At 41.5% G+C, this 22,061-nt stretch overlaps 1 protein-coding gene across 4 annotated transcripts in view; it reads right to left on the reverse strand.

Moving 5' to 3' along the window:
* rdx (BTB/POZ and MATH domain-containing protein rdx) overlaps nt 1-22,061 on the reverse strand; it is a 254,487-nt gene that overhangs the window by 18,635 nt on the left and 213,791 nt on the right. For all 4 annotated transcript variants that reach the window (XM_083128308.1, XM_083128299.1, XM_083128326.1 and 1 more), the window contains one exon: nt 14,233-14,371. In XM_083128308.1, coding sequence (XP_082984434.1) covers nt 14,233-14,371 — 139 coding nt within the window. The remainder of the gene's footprint in view (nt 1-14,232; nt 14,372-22,061) is intronic.

Raw genomic sequence — 22,061 nt, forward strand, 5'->3', positions numbered from 1 at the left:
AAACATTGGGAATGGAACTTATGAAAAATTCTATTTATTTATTTATTTATTTAATTAAAGTTTCAGATACAGTACTGAAAGACCATTTTATACTGAAACTGTAGCAACAAGAAGAAAATAAAAACAATAATAAAAATAACAACAAAAAAAAGACACTACAAGATGGCAGACGAAAAAAATAAATTGTTACACGTACCTTCTTAGTGATTGTCGGAACCTGTGTCCTGACAAGAAAATATCGGTATTTACAGGCAGGTTATTAAGTGGGGGAGCCTATAGTAGAGAGACCGCTGTAGGAGAGAGAGAGAGCCTTGTAGCAGGAATGTGTTGCGGGTTGGCCGTGAGGGTATTCGTAGATGAAATTGGTTGACAAGGAATTCTGTTTTAATTTTGCCATTAATGATTTTATGCAAAAATTTCATGTCTGCTAGTTCGTGACGAGTGTGTGGTGACTGGATCTTCAAAATAGACATAATATCTGTTTTATGGAGGTGTCTGAGAGAAGGAATTCTATGGCGAGCAATGGCGAGGAAAAAGCTGAGGACAGAATCAATCCTGGAAAGATTAGTTTTAGAAGGAGATAGTGTTAAATTCGTCAGTTAGATACTTTGAGAATGGGTCAAGTGCGATTAAGTGTTCGATTTACTTTCTCGTCACTGGTTCGAATCCCGGTATGGACATTGGTATTTTTTCTGATGAACGTCCTTTCATCGATTTAATCTAATCACCATCCACTATCATCGTCGCGATTAGAAAAGAAGTGTCATCTCTATATCTGGTGTAGGAGTTCGAAAGCCAATGGTGTAAGAAGAAATCAGACAGTGCTAAAGGATAATATTGAAAACACACACTCACTCACTCTCACACTCTCACTCTCTCTCTCTAGAATGCAAGACAAATACAAGTACGAAATCTAACTGATTTGCATTAATAGAAAGCAAAAATTAAAAATCTATTTCATTTCAACGATTACATATTAAAACTATTTCAAATTTATTGACAGCTTTAACCAGTTAGTAAAGGAATTAGTTTGCTACTTTGTAAATATCTGGAACATATAAAAGTAACAAATTAATTCCTGTATATGTATTTAATAATGTATTTTTAAATATTTAGTAACTTATTTTGGATTTAATAACATTATAAATACGCATATCAAAATTTTGCTCCATAGGTCCTGTCACAATCCCTTGCGATAGAGTGATTGTTTCAGTTGGTGTTTTAAGTCCACTTGATACACAGAAAGGCTAATCGGGACTGGACCTACAGTTTAAAGTGGGATCAGAACCACGGTTTGCCTCCATCGGGTATCGAACCCGGAACCCTCCCTTGCGATGGAATGCTACAGTATACGACAAAACCGCATGACAACCTTGTTCGGACTCCAATCGTGCTCGGTTGTCTGCTGTGACGTCACCACTAATTTCCATGCAAGTTGCCGACGATGGTGGAAGACGCGGTAGCGAGAAAGTCAAGTTTCAAACCACGGTTCGGGAAGGTAAATTCCTAAATTTCAAGCTCGAGAAAGCAAATCCCAGAATCCTCCACTTCGCCAGCAAGACAATTCGCGCACTTCCTGGTTATCACTTCCACTCCCTCGTCAAGATAGGAGCAAAAACTTGGAAAGTATTCGAGGGCAACGAGTGGTGAAGGCGTTGGACGAAAGATAGGATGTGGCTGTGGTGTCAGCGGCCGGTCGGTCATTGCACCAGGAGGGGCCTTTCACCCAGCCATGCATGCACTCGAGAGAGAACACCTCAATCTCACCGCGACGGATTGAAAAACAAAAAGTATGGCATCCAAACAACGATCCCTTCTGCTCCCCCCTCTACGAAGCTTTCCACAAAAAGAGCAAACGGAAACAATGTTATCGATCTGCTTATCTGAGTAAATAGCACCGACTCGCCTCTGCAAAAGCTAAACACACAGCAAGTTGAGGCAGAGAAAGCTCTTGGAGGAGTCTTAATCTTTCTGCATTATCATTAACGGAACAAATGTTCCAGAAATGAGAATCCAGTTTATGACTCCCTTAGTTTTAACTGTTTCGACACGTTTCTCAACTATACTTACAAATTTCTCCTCAAGTTTCTAGGCTTGTTATAAAAACACGTGGGCAAAACCGAACGCATCCCCCTTCCCCCTCGGAACAATCCCAAACAAAAACAAGGAGGCTACTGAACTCTTCAGCGTTGAACGTGCATGTCTATATTAGCAGACAGCTGTTCCGAACTAGTTTCCACTTTTCCAAATGGGAACTCCTAAGTACAGTGGTGCCAACTTGACTCTTTTGAAGCTAAATCTGGTCATTATGATAACGTACTCGCTGCAATCCAGAATTTCAATAAGGACGTTAAGGCGAGAACTGTACACTGATGGATTATTTCCCGACGCTCGTTCTATATTACATTAACCTGATAATGGAAATACACAAGGCTACCAAGAATACAAACTGAGAACAGAAAGTTCCATTAATTGAAATATCGTCGCAGAAATTAATCAAACTCTGGAAGAGAGATTGGACTCAGGTGTCTTTATAAAGGGCTCATGGTTTCATAGTGAGTTATGCTGGCTGCTATCCGCATGATGGATAACTACATGATTATCCAATGCCTGGGTTTCTGAAAACAGATAAACCTTTACACCCTGCTTCCCTCCAACGCACCCTCTCCCATTAGGGGTGGTATCGAGACGAGACAGACTTCGCACTCATCTGAATGAAGTCCTTTGCTTACGAGACCTCGCAAACATTACTTTATCCTTAATATATGTGGAACCACGTTGTAGAATTCACAATTGCCACTAACAGACTGATTTTGCAATTATTGTATACAAAATGCTATAAATAATCAGGTAAAGTAAATTGATTGAAGTAAAATTTTCAATATCGTATTAAAGTCTTGGTCTCGTTCTAGTCTCGATTTTTACACGCCCGTCTCGATACTCCCCGCGCTTCGCAGTTACGAATCACTGATGTACAGTCAGCGGCAATAAATATATGCCTTGATCTTGAAATGCTCGCTTTCCTGCAAGGAGTTGTGTGTGTTGTCCAACTCTAAGGCGATATGTGGACCTTTAGAGAAAATCACCAGCGCCGTGCAGTTACGCAACACACATAAAATCTAGTATTTCAGGATGTAGGTGTCCCATTTGTATTGCCGGTGACTGTACAGTAAGAGCATGCCTCTTACTGTAGAGGAACTTCAGACATCTCGACGAGAGGCGGGACTGACTTCACGAGTGTCAAAATCGGGACAGCCCCAAGTAAACCGGAACTGCTGTTCCGTCATCTGCAAATAGTAAACACTTTATCAGCATGCTTCACTACGGCCGGCGAATACTAGCAATAAGCAATGGAGCGCTCCGGATTAAAGAAGGATCATGTTTCATTATTACGTGAATGAAACTCGACACCAAGTGAAAGGAACATCATTGTGTCACGTGATTGGGGAATTTCAACTACAGAAATTGTACATATAGTATGCCACTAGTACAACCACAGGAAGAAATTTCCTAACAAATACCAACCTGGGAATATCGATAAATCAGGTTAAGAGTTATCGAAGAAACTTCCGAGTTCATGCGGCGCTCTGTACTCCACACGAAATAGCTGCGGTAGATCATTCATCACTTGTCTATTTTGGGGGAACATTAAGGTTTCAGTAACCTCGCTTGCCTCATTCCCACACACCAGGACGCCAGGTGCCTGGGCTTACCTGGAGTTGATGGCTTCTAGGAGAATAACTCCTGCTCGAAAGTTAAGTCATTCTACAACCGGCTCATCGTCGAACATGTGCAATCTGCCGTATCTTTAGTTTTGGAAGATAAAACAACCGACAATTCAGGGCAATTCGAGATGCATCTAAAAGCTTCGAAAATTTTCGGCAGGCTGTTATTGATATTGATGGGGTTTAGTTAATCGAAGTCCACTTTAATCGGGACTGGACCTACAGTTTAAAATGGAATCCGAGGCACTGTGAACTACGTCTCCACCACGTATCGAACCAGAGAGCTCTTGATTGCAAAGCGGCGAGTGCCACAAAGGACTAAAATAACAATAATAATAACAACGAAGTGTGGAGGGTTTAGGTATCTCCAGAATTGATTGGATTTAGCGTCATTTTTGCTACTTTTTGGCTAATCGCGACGGCGAGAATGAGTGATATGCTGAAATTGAAGAAGGGACACTCACAATGAACATCCAGGACCCCTGGCGTCGTAGCGCGCTGTGATAACCACTCCGCCATAAAGGTCGGTAATATATTCATAAATACCATTCAAAATGCGTATTTTGGCGAGCGGAGCATTTAATTACATATCCAGTGGCGTGCCCAATGGGGGTTGTTGGGGTCATAAACCCCCTTTAGCTCAATAATCGTGAAAAAAATGTCAAAAGCACGAAAAGATGGCAAAATGAAGGCTGACTGCTAACAAAAAGGATACTTAATACCCCTTTCGAAAATCCCAGCCACGCTACTGTATATATTTTACTCGTTTCCTGGCTTGACAAGAGAAGTGTTCTCCCCCGGCATTGTCACTGCGATAGTTGTAAAATGGATCACGAGAGTTCGTTGCATCGTTTTAATATGCATCACATCTCTCTCTCTCTCAATCACACACACACACGAGAGAAAGAAGGGAATGGGTCCCTTTTTCTTGTACTCCTCCAGCTGATGTGTGAAGCCAACGAAGCTTATGTATCCCCTCCCTCTTAAGTAGAGGTTGAAGTCGAAACGCTGTTTTCAGTCTGGCACGCTGCTCCGAAAAAAATGCCATTTCCTTTGTCGTTTAATACAAGAATATAATTGCAATGCATGAAGAACAGCCCGATTCCTCAAGTTCAAAATCCTGCGCGAAAGAAAAAGAAGAAATCTTGGTGAACTCGCGCAAAAGTTCCAACCAAACGGCGCCAAGCATAACACTTAGCTCCCCACAGGGTGCATCACTCCCAACAATGAACGGGCAGAAGCGTCATACGTGCTGGCTTCTAAACAATGGGCGCGAGGTTTATCATCTGAAATAATCTAAATGTCATCTGGCCTTTTATCTTGGATTAACAGACATCCATCTTGCCAATTTGTGCCTTGTTTACAGTGATATAAATTTTGCTTTCGTTTCATAACGTCGCAATGAATAAATTCTTACCACTGGCGTACGCAGTACATTTGAGACACCCTATCCTCGGGAGGGGCTGCAACTGTAAAAGTGCATAGCTGCTTTCTGGGAGGTGGTATACACAATATTTCGTATATTAAAAACTTGCCACTCTCAATACATATAATTATTATATGATATACATATTTATAATGTTGTTAGATCTAAAATAAATTACTAAATATTTAAAAATACATTATTATTAAATACATATAAAGGAATTAATTTCTTACTATTATATATATATATATATATATATATATACACACACACACACACACACACATTCTAAAGTAGCAAATTAATTCCCTTACTAACTAGTTAAGGATGTAAAAAAATACAAAAAAATGAAATAGTTTTAATATGTAATATAGTTTAAATGAAATAGTTTTTGTTTAGTTTTTGCTTTCTATTACTAAAGTGAAATAATTTCATATTTATATCTGTCTTGTTTTACTTTCATTTGTATAAATACTATTGGTATAGATCTGTTAATGGTCTCTTGAAAGTGAGAGAGAGAGAGAGAGAGAGAGAGAGAGAGAGAGAGAGAGAGAGAGAGAGAGAGAGAGAGAGAGAGAGAGAGAGAGTGTGTGTGTGTGTGTGTGTGTGTGTGCGTGCGTGCGTGCGTGCGTGCGTGCGTGCGTGCGTGCGTGCGTGCGTGCGTGCGTGCGTGCGTGCGTGCGTGCGTGCGTGCGTGCGTGCGTGCGTGCGTGCGTGCGTGGGTGTGTGTGTGTGTGTGTGTGTGTGTGTGTGTGTGTGTGTGTGTGTGTGTTTTTTTCGTCCTTTGTAAAATTCATTTGAAGTCAAAACTAATTGCTCATGTTTTGTTGTAACAAAAAGCTCCCTTTCTCCGGAAATTTTTCAACAATGCCAAGATTGTTGGTGGGTCAAATCACCCCTGTCCCCTCCAGGATTTGCCTGGTCCTGAAACTACAGCGCGATCAGTCCTGATTCGCCTGTCCCCGAGTACAAAATGGACTTCAATGTATCTGTGTATAATCACAATATCCCTTCCACGCAACACATCTTCGTATTGCTTAATCAGCACGGTTGAGAAATACATATAATAAAGTCTAACCTTGAATATAGACTGTGCAAGTATTCTCGGAATGAGCGCATGCGTCAGAGGGTGGCCATGAACATTTGAGACACCCTATCCTCGGGCGCCCTCTGTGCTCATCGTTCGGAAGGAAGGAAGAAATAACGGACGAAAGATCTTCCAACAAGCTCGGAAGTACCTTGAGGTCAACGCGGTACAAGGTGAACATGTTTCCTACAAGGTTACCGCGAGTACGCTCTATGCCCCTATGGCGGGGAAATGTCAAGAGAACTCCATACGCAAGCGAAAATGAACAGAAAGGAAACGAGTGTCGTTGGGCGTTATATCGTCCAGACGATATATAGCGATATTGAAAAAAATATCGTCCAGGCGATATCAACTAGACGATATATCGTCACGATATTTTCTTGACGATATATCGTGATATCAAATTTCCTACATCGTCCATCCGTAGAAATGACCAAAAAGAACTCAGGATGTGGATACGAGATGCAGCATCTTTGCCCCCTCCCCCCTTCCGGACGTCCATGCATATGGACAACAAAACCCATAACAGAGGATTATACCGGCTGCGAGTCCAGACGCCAGAGGCCCGTTAGTCTGCAGGAATGCAGTCCAGGGTGTACCACGAGGAAGCGAGATCGACAATTACACCCAGTTTCTTTTTGCTGTTGAAAACAACTGCCAGGAAATTTGGAGGCAAAAATTCGTGCGTAAAGGGAAATAGGTAAGGAACTGGAATCTTAAAGCAAATGTTAATAATATGCAAAATCCAAGTCTTCCTTCACAGCTGTTCAGTTTGTTTTTTGTATAAATGCATCTTCTGCCCTTCAAACCGTGAATGTTATACATTTTGGAAGAGAACTTTCGTCTTCACTGGCCAACTGACAGCAGAGCTACACAATAGTCTCCCATCTACACCAAACTTGTTGGGTTTTTTTTTAGTTCGTAGAATAAAACACACATGCATACTACTTAGTACTTGAAACCAGGGTTGTTAAAGGTCCAGAAAATTTAAATAAATTCAATTCCGGTCCAGGAGAGAAAATCAGCAAGCGTAAAGGGGTTTTGGACCGTAAAAAACCGTTCTATCTGTAACCTTTTCTCCGGATCAATTTAAATACGGTCCAGGAACCTTTTTAAAGAGATCAATTTAAATACGGTGCAAGAACTTTATTTTAATAAAACAATACGCAATTGGACCGAATGTAAATTATACTAGAAAATAGGTTCCCGTCCTGTTGCAGAACCGATTAGAATTTAAGGGTTCCTGGACCTGTTAAAACAGCGACACAAAGTTGTCTTTTTCAGCATTCAATGACTGGGAACTTCACAGCGAGTCAGTACAACTTTGTACAAGACGTTGCAAGATAAGGCCACGCGACCGATAACATAAGCAGGAGGTATAAAGTCATCTGTCAAACAATCCACTTCGCTTCCGTCGTGTTAACTTCCTAGAACCATGCCGGGCGAAAGAACCGTAAAATACCCATGTTTGAAAATATCAAGGTTGGGACATTTCCTGCTTATCACTACCGGGACTTTTCCAGAATAACTACGGACCTGAAAATTCGCGGTACGAATTGCGTTCAAAGTAAAATTGTACATTTCTACAGTTAATTTGGTTATTACAGGTTTAAACATATATGATAAAGTGAAGCAAATGTTCGCGAATTTTATCCTTGCATTACATACTAACTTCGTTCATTTGCTTCCACAACTAAGATTAATTTAGAAAGAAATTTACAAAATAGTCGGATTTTTACGAAGTTATATTTTTACACTGGTCTCTTCTTCCATTTTTGATGATATTTAGGGTTTTCAATTTTTCACCAAATATTGTTCATTGTTCACAAAATCATGCTTGTGCAAATGTTCCAAAGAATATTATCTCAGTTTATATTTGATCTTATGAGATTATTATTATTATTTATGTAAACGACACTTTGCTGCGGAAGAATTTTTTTCTTCTGAAATACCTAATGAAAGTCGTACTTCGGGGCTTTTAGCAATAAAGTTTATGTTATATTTTCAGTTCAGGTAACTTTCTGGACATAAAGGCATGAGCATTTGAAAAGTTTAGGTAATGGATATTATAAATATAACAAAATACCGAAACCAAAGATTGAAAATTTCAGCCGAGCTTGGCATCCTTTAACTGTGATTTCTGTACGCACTATTCTTCTGCCACTGAACACCGGCCTCTATGCCCATAAAAATAGACGTGTTATAAACAAAGAAATGCCTCGACGCTGACTGTATGGGTTAAAAGCGCACGCGGCTGACGGATCGAGAACAGCTATGACGGGGATGAAACCACAATTTCTCAAAATATGCAGCCATTCTATTTTTGTTACTTCGCGCACTTTTCTGCCTGTCTGCGGCCAGAGACGAGGAGCAACATCAGTGGCGTGATCGGCTGGGAGTATTTCTATATAAATAAAAGAACCACAAAGGCAGAAAAGATGGCACAATGAGGACTGCATACTAACAAAAAAGGATATGTAATCCCCTCCCCCCTTTGAAAATCCTGGGCACGCCACCGAGCAACCTCCATGCCATAGTCGCGGACCCAAAACCCTTCCACGCTTCGCAGAACCATACAATCTAACGTATAGCAGGGAACGAATTCGTGTCAAGAATGGAATCTTGATATTTTCGGGGCCAAAAGTAATTTGATCATGAAAAATCGACCGAAAAATTGGAATTAGAAAATTGTTGGAAGTCCACCTTACGCTCAGATAGGCTAATCGGGATTGGACCTACAGTTGAAATTTTGATGCGAATCACTGCGCAAGTTTAGTTTCCGAAAGTCATCACTTGCAAGTACAGACTTGCTGGGCCCTGCTATTGCTGCAATAAAGCTACCGGGAACACGTGGGATGAAACTCACGTGACTCATTCAAAAGCTGTTTATATAGCGAAGTGGACGCCAATCCAGGAGTGAGAGAAGGTCAGTCCTCCCACCTCAATGGGGGTTTCGAACGCACGAATTCCATCCCCTCCCTGCCTTCCGGTCTCTGGCGTTTTCCAAGTGGAAACTTCACGCCCGAAATTTTAGATTGACTTAGTAACAATAACTTCGTGGGCGGTATAATGATAGGTGGGGACGGAGGTAGTTCATTCCATAGGCAGGTGTGCATGTGTGGTTCGATCGCTGGTATGTGTTTTGGGAGCACAGGAAGAAATCCAATAAAATCTGAAGTGGTTTGAGTGTGTGGTAGTGCGATCGTAGGGATCTGCCACACAGGGACACTAAAAACTAATATAAACTGGAACTAACTGCACGCAGTGGTGCAACAGCCCTTCGAAAGGCAAGGCCGGCCAAGCGGCTATTCCTTGGGTGACACATCAAGTCCCATCGTCGCTGTTTCCAAGATTTCGAAACCGGATTGTGAATCAGACACAATCTTTTTAAAAGTCGAGACCATAATGAGTTTTTGTTTTAAGTCCACTTTATGCATGGAAAGGTTTATCGAGACTGGACCTAGTTGAAAGTGCTCGAACCACTACGTGCGTCCACTGGGTATCGCACCCGGGACCCTTTGATTACAAGGCGACGACGTTACCAATGCGCCATCGGGAAGGCCCATAATGAGTCGATCGAGACTTTGGTAAACTATATAATTTAAGATATTTGAACCCCTAATTATTTTATGTAACTTATTCAGGCACCGGAATTTATGGATAGGTCATATATTTAGTTTATCGTGATTTGAAAGTTAATGCAGTGGTAACTTTGAACCTTTGCAACGTGGTTGCATACATCCAGAAAAAAAAAAACCCTGGGTCTGTGGCGTCAGAACCAAGAGTTAAAATCGTTATTGAGAAATGTACCTTCCCTAAATGACCTACATACGATATGAAAGCCTATACGGTTAAACATGAGAGAAACCTTTGAAACCTTAAGAGAAACTTCTGAAACTTACAATAACTTTTGAAACTTTTGAAACCTTACAGACCTTGAAACCTCTTCTCAAACGACACTGGATTCTGATAGGTGACAAGTCTTGACTCGACAGCGCCTTGAATAACGTAGTGTGGAAAACGACCCAAGAAACTGGTTCCCCAGACGGATGAGAAACATAGATGGCAGTGCGATCAATGTCGGTGCTAATTTTCTTATGAAAGTAATGCGGCTGTGTTAGTTTTAGAATATATTATGTAGATTTGTTTGTCTTGAAAGGCGGTACGTGAATTGATGGAAACAGTTATATTTGTGGAGTGATTTGCAGTCACGAAATGACATTAATTTGGAAGGAAAAGTAAAATAAAATTAATAAATAAATAGCATACGTGCGTAACACAAGAAGAAACATCGCAAAGTGATTCCGGACGTCAGGTGTTGGATTGTGTACTAGAGTTTTATTTTTCTATGTTATTAGAATATAAATAGTATCCTGAGAGATATATCATACCGAGGCGACAAACCACAAGTGTCGCTTGGAAGCGAGCAGTCCGTAATCAGTGCAGCCTTTCGAACCGTAGGGACACAAGATCTGACTGCACCGTTTCCTCAAGGAGATTTCACACCAAAGCGACACGGGTCCTTCGGTCCAAGGCAACTTTCACACCGAAGCGACACATGTTGCTTGGAAACGAACCAATCAAGAGCAACATTTCACATCGTAGCGGCATGACGGGAAGCACAGGCCAGCGTTAGGTTGGTGAAATCCTCAAGGGATAAGTGTCGCGTGCCCCTTGTCGTTTTGGTGCACAATCTCCCTAAAGCAAGACACTCATTGCATCGCGGATGCGCGAACAACAAACCACGGCAACATGTTGCAAGCTATTGAGAAAATGGCCCAGTTTGAGCGACGCACAAGCGACAAAGCGACACGTGTGACTTATCGTGTCGCCTAGATCTGTTGTTGTAATGTGCGGTTTTTCGTGTCGCCTATCTGTTGTTCGCACAATTAGCAGCGAATGAATGCTATTTTACAGTCTGGAAGTGTGTGTCACTAGTGTGACAGTGTTAACATCCTGTGTCGCTTGTCCCATTGGTTTGAAAGTTTCCTTACACTCATGTCGATGGCACTAAGAAAGTTTTGTGGGGTACCCCTTGTCGTTTCATGGTATGATCATTATCATCATCGCCGCGATTAGTTTAAAGCGGAAGAAAAGAGAGAGTAAATATCCTAAATACAAATGCTTCAGTGTGTATATCTTTAAAGAAAATGATGATGTTGATAATAATAATGAACCTAATTCATACACAAAAATTTAGTTGCCAAGAGCATTCCACGCGTATTTTTTCTCCCGTATTATTAACGAAAGTATGACGATAACAGGACGTCGTCGACTGTCTAGAATGTTCGTTAATATCTTCGCGAGCACTGTACCAAATATCATAGCAATTATCACATTCATAGCAATGCTTCATGTAAAAGAATCAGACGTTGCAGCGAAAACTCCATTTACTTCCATTATAAGCAGACGAAACCAAGCACCGGGTTCAACACCAGCGCCTCTAGCTGATCATTTTCGAGTGGAACCAACCAGAGCGCGCAGAACTGTGCCGTTTTCCACACTACGTTATTCAAGGCGCTGTACTCGATACAATCCCTATCTACTTCGGATTGCATCATAAAAAGAAACAGTTGTATTTAGTTGTCATTGGTAAATTTTTTGCAACTCCAAATCAGTTCCCGTTTTCAGAATTCATTTCATCCGCTCCGCTGAATCAACGATCCATTGAAATAAAAGCGAAATGCGATTTGATCAAACATGTCAGAACTTGCCTTCCCCGTTGAGCCGCTGAATCAGCGAACACTCGTTGCATGTACACATACCATACAGTTTTACCAATAAATTCGACTAACAGGTCGAAGCTTTTCACGGCCAATACTGACGCACCTTTTTCCTGATAATTCGTATCACACAAACAAACGTACATCTGGGATTTACCCGTCTTCCAATGACCTTGCGAGCACGGTGTCTGCCCATGAACTGCTGTCACGCCCTACATGGAAAATTACCATAGCCATTGTTTCAGAAAGCATTCACTGTGGAAGCAGTTTTAGGAAACAAAGTGCCATACGGCCTGCTAATATTTATTACTTTTGAGGGTACTAACCAGCAAAGCTCCAAGATGGTATCGTGTCGTCCGGTCATGTCTCATAAACTTGTGGGACGAGAATTTTAAAAAAATCTGTTGGGTTAATTGATTGATCTATTTAACTCCGCTTTTCTGCCACTTTTGGCTATTCGCAAAATTGAGGATGAGTGATGATATGATGAGACTGATGAAGGGACTCTCACAAGGAACACCCATGCCCAGACCGGGATTCGAACCCATGGCCTTCGGCGTCGTAGCGCGATATGCTAACTAGGGATGGTAACAAAATTCGGATAACGGACATCCGGACGGATAATCCGATTAGTACGGATAGCCAGATAATTCTGATATCCGGATAGTACAGATTTAATGAAGGATTTGTAGAATCTTTGTCCTGTGAAATACGAATATGAGGAATATGTTGATAGGACACATTGCGATATCGAAAAATTTGGATATCTGGATAATCCGAACAATTAGAATACCTGGATATCAGAATATCCGATGTCTAGATAAAATTTTATCCGGATTTGGCCATACCTAGAACCAACCACTCGGCCACGGAGATCGGCAAAATTCTGTTGGAATGAAAGAGGTAACAGATACGATATTACATGAATTTTTATTAGTTAGTTTTGAAATTAGGAATAATTGTGTATAGTAATAATTAGCTGTTGAGAGAGGCGATGTTCCTAAATGGCGAGGACTGTATACTGAAAAGAAGAGCAGCGGTCTCCGGTCTGGAAGTCCGATCATAGCGCCGACGGGGCTCGATGCCTCGACCGTGCATTACCCAACGAGAAGCCGCTCGGAAAGTTCAAGCCTGGTTGTGTGTCTAGCAATAAATGTGTCCGCTGGTAGCACGACAAATAGAGGGTCACCTCTCGTGTTTCTGTCTGAATGAACACGGCAGAGAAAGCACGCAATCCCCTCGAGTTGGCAACACTTGTCTCCTAGTACCAGAATGGATGGAGATTCAGCACGCACGGACGTTACGTCCGGCGGGTCAACGTATCATGCCGTGCTCTCGCTCTCCCCCCCCCCCCCCCCCGAGTGAACCGAGAGGCAGGCTATTCACCTTGCACCCGCTTCACTTTGAAACGCACCATGTAGTGGCATGCACCCTTCTAATACTTGGTACGTCGATACAAAGTTGGTCCGAGAGGAAACATTCATATTGTTTACAACGTAAGCTTTATGATTGATTCATTTTACTTCGCTTTTCTGCCACTTTTGGCCAGTGGCGTACCCAGGATTTTCCAAGGCTTGGGGGGGGGGGGGATGCTTAGGTACACTTTTGTTCGTAGTCAGTTCTTATTTTGCCACCTTTTCCTGCCTTTCAGGTTGTTTTTTTAAGGAGTACTGCGTCTAAGGAGGTTATGCCCCAAACAACACCCCCTGGCCACGCCATTGCATATGGCTAATTGCGGAGATGAAGATGAGCAATGATATAATGAAATTAATGAAGGGACATTCACAAAGAACATCCATTGTCAGGCTGTTATTCGAACCCGGAACCCCAGGCGTCGTAGCGCGCTATGCTAACCACTCCTCCACGGATGTCAGCGTACACGTAATATATCCTCATAAACCTCACCCTTTCATGTCACTGAGGAAAAACCTTGGACCATAAAGCTTGCCGCCCACCGAGAAGCAGAGAAACGCGACGCGTTTTCGGCGTCTCAATGGACGATAACCTTTAAGATAACTTGCAGAATTCTGGCACGGAAATTCCGCGCGTTTCCCTGTAGTGGGCGTTACACCACTTGATGTCAATAGAAGCAGACAACATAACTTTTAATTAACGCCCTCTGATACCTGCAATATAGGTATAAACCTGAAGTTCACCCCTTCCGCATCGATTATTCTCCGTGAATTAAGCAAGCCTGCAGCTACAAGAGGCCTTATTATTATTATTATTATTATTATTATTATTACTATTAAAGATGGCAACGGCACCTACCTGCGTGTAACACCAATTCTCAGCAACGGGTGTGTTTACTTCCGGCGGGGGTGGACTAGGAACGCGGGACACCGCCATACTGCTCGTGCTCGAACTGCCCCGCGCCGATTGCGGCGTACACTCGCTCACCACCGGCAGCCTGCAAACACAAAACAAAGAACATCAGGCTTTGGTTTATTAATCATACAAGACTATTACAAGGCATAATGAGTCATGGCACGGGGTTATAAAAATGAAGGCTTAAGCAAAATCAGGATGACATTTGAAGGGGGATGAAGGGAGAATTGATCATTCCGGTTCTAATTTTTTACTCTTAGGGGAATATTAATTGATTTTTATTTAGCGTCGCTTTTCTGCCGTCTTGGCTAATCGTAACGATGAGGTTGAGTGACGAGATATGATGAAATTGACGAAGGGACATTCACAGACATTCTCAAAGAACACCCAGGACAGATTTCGAACCCGGGGACTCTGGCGTTGTGCTAACCGTTCCATCACGAAGGTCGGCACTACATGTATGGCTTATATAATATCAATAATAAAATTTCTTCAAGAGTAGCGTCTGTAAACGTTTCAAATGTCACACTGTACACGACACCATGAGAATACTAAAAATAGTACCTATACCCAAATGAATCATTACAATACAGAGTTCGAACAATGAAACAAAATTGCATCAGAAAGTAAGTTGATTCAAAAACCTTTGATACAACACGTGCAACAACATGACATCTACTCGTATATTACCTTCAAATAAGGATTATTCTAGCGTTGCCCAAGGGACGAGACTTAGGTATGTTCCGTCTCGTTTCGAAAATATTAGTTTGTCCCGTGTCGTGAGGGAAAAAAAATCAATAAACTCCGATACTTTCAGAATAGAATTAGTTGTAGCCATTATCGCCTTCTTCATGTGCGTGTTTAAATAAAATAAGTCTGATGAGGAAGAAAATTGCCTTTGCAAAGAAGCGAACACCAGACCTCTACATCACAAAACGAAAACATTAGCAAGCACTATACTTTTACGAGGGGGGGAAATGCCCAACACAGTCTACTGTAGAATTGTGTGTGTGGATTCACACCTATTTCCGCACTTATAATCATATTCTACCTAATATCAAGTATAGAAATAAATGTTTTACGTATTACATCAAGGAATCATCTGAAAATGCCACTTTGACAGCACAAGAGGAAAAACTTCACAGTACCCGACCCCGTGATTTTGCGGGGACGTTTTGAAACGGTGAGGCGGTAATGGTTTTCCGTGATCCTTCTGGCAACTCTGATGCATCTTACAAACGAGCCTCGTAACGTACATCGCATCGCGCCTGCAGTCTCAATCACCTGAACACGCAACCGAACAAACTCAACACTGCGAGCGGGATTACTACAGCCGTGGGCATGCAACGAAGATTGATAATCGTTTTCCTGGACGCAAAACTCCATCGCAACGTTGCTGCTACTGGTATTCCGTATACTTTTTTATTGCACCGTTTTGTTTTTCCAACACGCCTTTCATTTCCGACTACCCCAAAGGTCAGGGCATATTGGGCAACTTCCCTATTTCACCTCTACACCGAAGTTCGGGGAGTTCCGGAGGTTCAACGTTTTTCCACATACACCTCACACTCTTGTACATACGATTACGAATGGATCAATTAAATTATACGATAAAGTGGCTATCAACAGTGTTGCCAAGTCAACGTGACGTTACGATACCGTCCAGTACTCTAGAGAAAAGCGACGAGCACTGTATTCGTTTCAGGGTAGCGGTACTCAACTTGTGGTACGCGCAAAACATTGCGTTAACATTACGCAATTTTCATATAGGGGTTGTGTTCTATTATCTTCAAATTGTATCACATCGTCAGGAATTACTTAATGGTATACCAAACGGGATTAAAAAGTGACCGAAACACAGTTCTCTCTGCTGAAATTATATTTTACTTTGATGTTTTTTCTTTATTTGTACGAGGGTAGACAAAACTTTCAGGGCACGTTCACACGACCGAAAGTTATAGTGGTACTTCCAAGCAGAGGGTTTGACCACTATACCCCTTTAGAGTAGTAATCATACTTATCACGGAAATCCTCTACAGGGCTGCTTTGCAATTTAGCGGAATTGAAACGTTTCGTTGCTGTTCAAATGGACTTTGACATCGAAAGGGTGAATTTTTGTGCAGTGACACTGGTAGAAGCGGATTTAAAGTGTGTTACGTCGAATCAAACAAAAGGTCTTGGGGGATCGTATTCCACAACGCATGGAATTTAAAACGGGGAAGAAAAAATCCCTGGAAATGATGAGAGGAACAAGTCATCAAGTGTAGCGACAGTTTATTTTAATCCACTTTGTGCACAAATACTGGTCCTACAGTTTTAAAATGGGATCCGAACCAATGTGTAATAATTCTCCACTGGGGAAAGCCCCAGTGTAGTGACGGATAAAAAACAACACAAAACAACGGGGGAGACCATCACACTTTGAAGCTTACAGGCAGCCTTGTACAAGTTCCTACTACATGGATACAACCTTAACATACGCAACAGATAATTTGAGTCAGCAAATTAGAATAACTCATCATAACTAAAACGAATCTTATGGAGAGGTTCTTATCAAGTATTATGTAAAACACATGTAAAATTTAACGTTATTACAACTCTTGATAAAAACTGATGCTGTAAAGAGGCGTCCAACACACACGCAACCTTACACACATGATGTACGTCCAGGCACCATAGCCTCGTTAGCATGGAAAAACTCGGTGAGGAGACATTGGTTCTTTATCATATACTGAGTATGTTGGCGTAAGTTTACCAGTACATATGAGTAAAGTTTGATGCTCGTCTTATGAACACGACAGAAATGAGTGTTTGTTTTTTTTTGTTTCAAAGTAGGATCCGAACGACTGTCTGGCTCCAGCGGGTTTCGAACCCGGGACCCATTCATTACAAGGCGACGACGAACACGACAGAAATCTAATAAAATACAGTCATGGATATTTCTGGGTTGCAACGGCCTCATTAAAAGTTAAAGCAACCCAGACGTGTCCATGACTGTACAAGTTGCCACATCCTGCAACCCTTCCTTGCAAGAAACTGAAGCGTCTGTTAAAACAAACTCGCAGGAAAACTGTCTGTCACAAAATATCATGAAGATAAATCTGTTTTCGAAAACATCCGCTATCGCTAAGCATATAGCGACAGGATATTCGTCACGCTACAATAAAATAATAAACAGCACTGGACAAGAACTCTTTATTATTCTTCGACGGAGACTGCAGATGTTTAAAAATGAGTGGCAACACTGCAGAGTGAAATCGCATTTTCCGTTTGCAAAAATGCTGCTTCTACCGCGTCGTGGATCACAGCGAGGGATGGACGGCAAACTTAACTTTCTAATCGCACTAACTGGGTCGACGCTATCTTTGCCACAGAAATCGCTCGCTTTCTTTTCCCGCTGAGGAAGATCTGCGAAACGAAACCGAAAACAGCCAAAGCGACCAGAGGCCATTATGAAACGCTGCACAAGAAAACGGGACTGGGCAACTTTTTTGCGGAAATAGTTGTGCTTCCCGCGACATCTCCAACTTTCTACTCCGTTTCTTCATTTCTTTTTCCAGGCGGTAACTTTTCGCTACGGTGGACGAGCTGTATCACTTCAAAAATTTCCCTCCCGTGGATTCTGTTATTTCTTGGAAATATACTAGGGTGTAAGGGCATGAGCGGCCCCAGTGAGGGGCCAGGGGGGCACTTGCCCAACCTGAGATTTCTAGAAAGATTTAATATAATTCGAATGGTGGAATTGTAAAGATATTTTATAACAAAAAGTATTATTTTCTAATATAATTAAGTTTGTTTCCATATTAAAAACACTAAGATGCTGACCAAGGCAGTTTATTAAGATATAAAACATCTTAGTGTTTTTATTCTATTCTGTGACTTACAGGCCGTAAGTTACAGCAACTATTATTATTATTATTATTATTTGAAGTAGGGTTAGATTTAAGCTTACGGTTTACTTTACAAAAAACAGCTTTTCGTCCTACATGAATCAATGCTAAGTATACAGTTATGAAAATTGTATATAGATATACAGAATATGGAAATTACAAAAGTATGTAGTTTAAATAAACATAAGCAGTAGTAGTAGTAATGGTAATGCAATAATAATAATTAAAACAATAATAGCAGTAAATAAGGATAATAACAACAATAATATTAATAGTAATAATAATAATAATAATAATAATGAAAGTTTCTGTGACTCTGCCCTCATGAGAAAAATCCTGCGGGTCCGCTTGTGTAAGGGGTGACCCTTCCAAATAGTACACCCAAATGCCAACCTCACTTCCACGTAGTAAACCCTGGACTGCATTCTGCAGACAAACGAGGCTCTGGCGTTTGGTCCTACGACCAGTATAATCACCCTCTGTACTGCTGCGTGTGTGTTGTCCTGTTTTTTTCTCCTTATATCTGCCTCTTTACAGCCTCAGCTTTAAACCCAGGTAAGAATATTTTAGTCGTCCGAGATTACATTACAGTTATGGTAAGAGGCTGGACACCGTGACGGGTGCAAAATAACCTAAGTGCTGACACACCGAAAAAAAATTTCAATTCATTTAATTGGAAATATACTTTTTATTAATTGTTTTATTTTACTTAGCTTTTCTTCCACTTTTGGCTAATGGCGAAGACGATGATGTGATAAAATTGATTAAGGGACACTCATAAAAACGCCCACGCCAGGCAGGGATTCGAACCCAGGATTCTTGGCGTCGTAGCGTGCTGTGCTAAATTCTCCGCCACGGAGGGTGGCTCTTCAATCTTTTGTTAGCGAACAAAAGTGGTTGAAATTCTGAGGGAACACAAACAACTTGGAATTTTAATCAGCCGTCCAATCCTACGGGGTAGGTAACCCGCAAGACACAGCGACTTGGCACGTTGCCTAACTTGAAGGATAGTTTCAATTTCACGTTCGAAGGAAAGGGAGAGATTAAAACTGCCAACACGACGCAATATTTTGGAAAGCATGTGGAGTGTTTTATCAAGCTACTCACTCACGCATGAGTTTTCCACAGGTACCATGATATGATCAGCAGAATTCTTTAGTTATCAAATCATGAAACAGAGACAACCCAAATATCGGTAACAATCAATTAGACAGTAGGCTTTTCGCTGTCTTCCAGTTAAGAATACAGTGTATGATTTTCAGCGAGTACTTCAATAATTCTATAACAACGCTAAATTTGTTTTCGCTAAACTTATTTATTACAGATAAGCAGGTTTCCTGTAAAACCCAAAACATGTCTTGCCCAGACTACTAGACGAGGCGGAGCCTCGGGCACAGATATATTATCCTACCACCTTCCTCAAACACACCCTGTGTCCGGGGACTACTGCCAGATGACACGATATAAACAAATACACGAGTGTCTGAAACGTGGGTACAATTTAGAAACTAGAAACAGTGGTTTAAGAGTCCAAGAATTCAATATTTGTCAGTTTGTTGTGTGATGTGGGTTGCCTTGCTTTACAGAGGCTGGTGGTTCAATCTAATTCAAAGCCCATCCATCCGACTCACTTCTGCTCGCGCTGTACAATCAGTTATAAATTGCTTGCATGTTGACCAATATTAACAATGCATTTGAGTGTGTAAAAAGGGGGGGGGGATTTACATGCTGTAGGTTACAAGGCAAGTGTGCAAAAAATACTAAAGAAACATTGCAGGTCAATTACCACATAGGATACTAAGTGTCTAGATTGTGTCGCGTCGACTCGAATTGCTTAATGCCATATCAGACTGGATTAAAGTTTTAATTTCCGACGATCTACGACGTTCCTGTCGTGTCACTGTCATGCTGCGCTTAAAAACGGTTGCGAGAGTGATTCGCAACGACACATTACCCTATATCAAAACGACTAGCAAGGCGCCCCTGGATATTTCCATTAGCGAACGAAGATAGACGAAGCAAGCAAAACGACAAGCGTGCAATTTATGTGGAATGTGTGCGAATCCTTCCTCTTGGAGAAGTGCAAGTGTAAAAGCGCAGTAACTCTCGAAAGGGACCAGATCATCGTGCTTATCTCCGGGGCTGACCCAGTCTGCGGTTTCTGGTCAAGGTAACGAAAAGTGAGGCTCTGGAACGAACGCTGCCGATTGTTCGATTTCGGCAGGTCAGGTTGCGCAACGGAGGCGATGGAAAGCGAGGGAAATGCAGGTCAGCTATCGTGGAAATTGCTCAAATTACTCAGTTTCGGAATGGAAAAATGCATCCTTCCTCCTGTAATAGCAAGTAAAAGTGGCTTTCCTTTGAGAACCTAGTTACGGAAGGTCACGTGATTATGCTTTCTGTATATATATTTTTTAAATGTGCGACAGAAAAGTAGAAACTCTTTCACGAAGAAGATTGATCGATTGATTTGGTTTATTTTACTTAGCTTCTTCTGCCACTTTTGGCTAATCGCGAAGACGGAGATGAGTGTTGATATGATGAATGGACACTCGCAAACACCCATGCCGGGATTCAAACGCAGGACCCCTGTGCTAAGCGCTCCTCCACGCAGGTCGGCTAAAACTTTGTGCACTCTTTTCTGTCTGTCTTCTGCCGTCGCTACCGTTCACAATTCCTGTTCTTTAAAGCCATTTCATTATTTTGCAAAAAATGTGTAACGTGAAGAAACAAGAAAATAGAGTATGTAATATCGAATTAGCACGATATGCTAACCACTCCGCCTGGGAGGGCAAATACCATAACTTTTCCGGGTTTTCTGTGCGATTTTCCCGGATATTTTAACATGAAATCCTGTATTAATGTGCTCCGAAATGTTGCCTTTTGTTATTTTACGTTGCTGACACTTTCGGCTAATTGAGACGATGAGAATGATATGAATAACGCTCAAACAAATTAGATTATGGGACGCCCACAAAGGAACCACACCTAGGCCAGGACTCAAGTCCGGAAACTTCGGTGTCGATCACTTAAAGAACCTTTCGGGGTTTCATATTAATTAGACACAAACAAAATCAAATGATTTCAATGCTATTATTCAAGATAAACAATAGTAAAGAAATACATAAAGCTGAAGTCTTGAAAGCATTGCCAGTTCGGCATCTTTGACAAACCGAGAGAGAGCCACCACCGGTTTTTCGGATAAGCGCTGCTGTCACTTTTGCCTACAGTGCTTAGATATGCTTAGATAGACTCCCATGGCCTTTATATTGTATAAAAAAATAGCACAACACAATAACACAACCTAGCAAAGATAACGCAACCGTAACCTCACGTTAAGAAATCTCTAAAGAAACTGAATTAGCAACATCTCATTTACTCCACGTGGAGTTGACAAATGCTGTCATTTCTTGGACGAACGCTATTGGTGGGAATGGTTTCAGGGGAACGATTTATTGGACTCCGCGTGGACCTGACATGTGGTTGTTAGGGGGAAAACTGATCTTTCGGAACTTTCTTTGAAGTAAAGTGGGCATGGAATCAGGATGACAACTTTACCGTATATCGCAGGCCATAACGAAAAAATAATTTGGAGTCAAAAAGTTATAACTGCTGTTTCTCCCATGAAGATTTCTTACTACATCCTTAGACTGGATTTAATGTTTTTGTTGTTATGTCAACAACAATAGCGACAAGTTTATAATGTGTGGCCTCAGACAATGGCGTACGCAGGAAGGCTGATGGGGTTACAGCCTCCTCCGAAATTTTTGAGAAAAATCTACATCTTCAAATGAAATCAGTGAAGAACGCGGGGGGGGGGGGGGGACTAGAGTGGGAAATGCAAACCACCCTTAAAATAACCTTTGGAAAGTTCTAAAAATA

The sequence above is a fragment of the Lepisma saccharinum genome, chromosome 1, assembly GCF_977018435.1.
Source record: "Lepisma saccharinum chromosome 1, izLepSacc3.1, whole genome shotgun sequence".
In the NCBI taxonomy this organism is placed as follows: Eukaryota; Metazoa; Arthropoda; class Insecta; order Zygentoma; family Lepismatidae; genus Lepisma; species Lepisma saccharinum.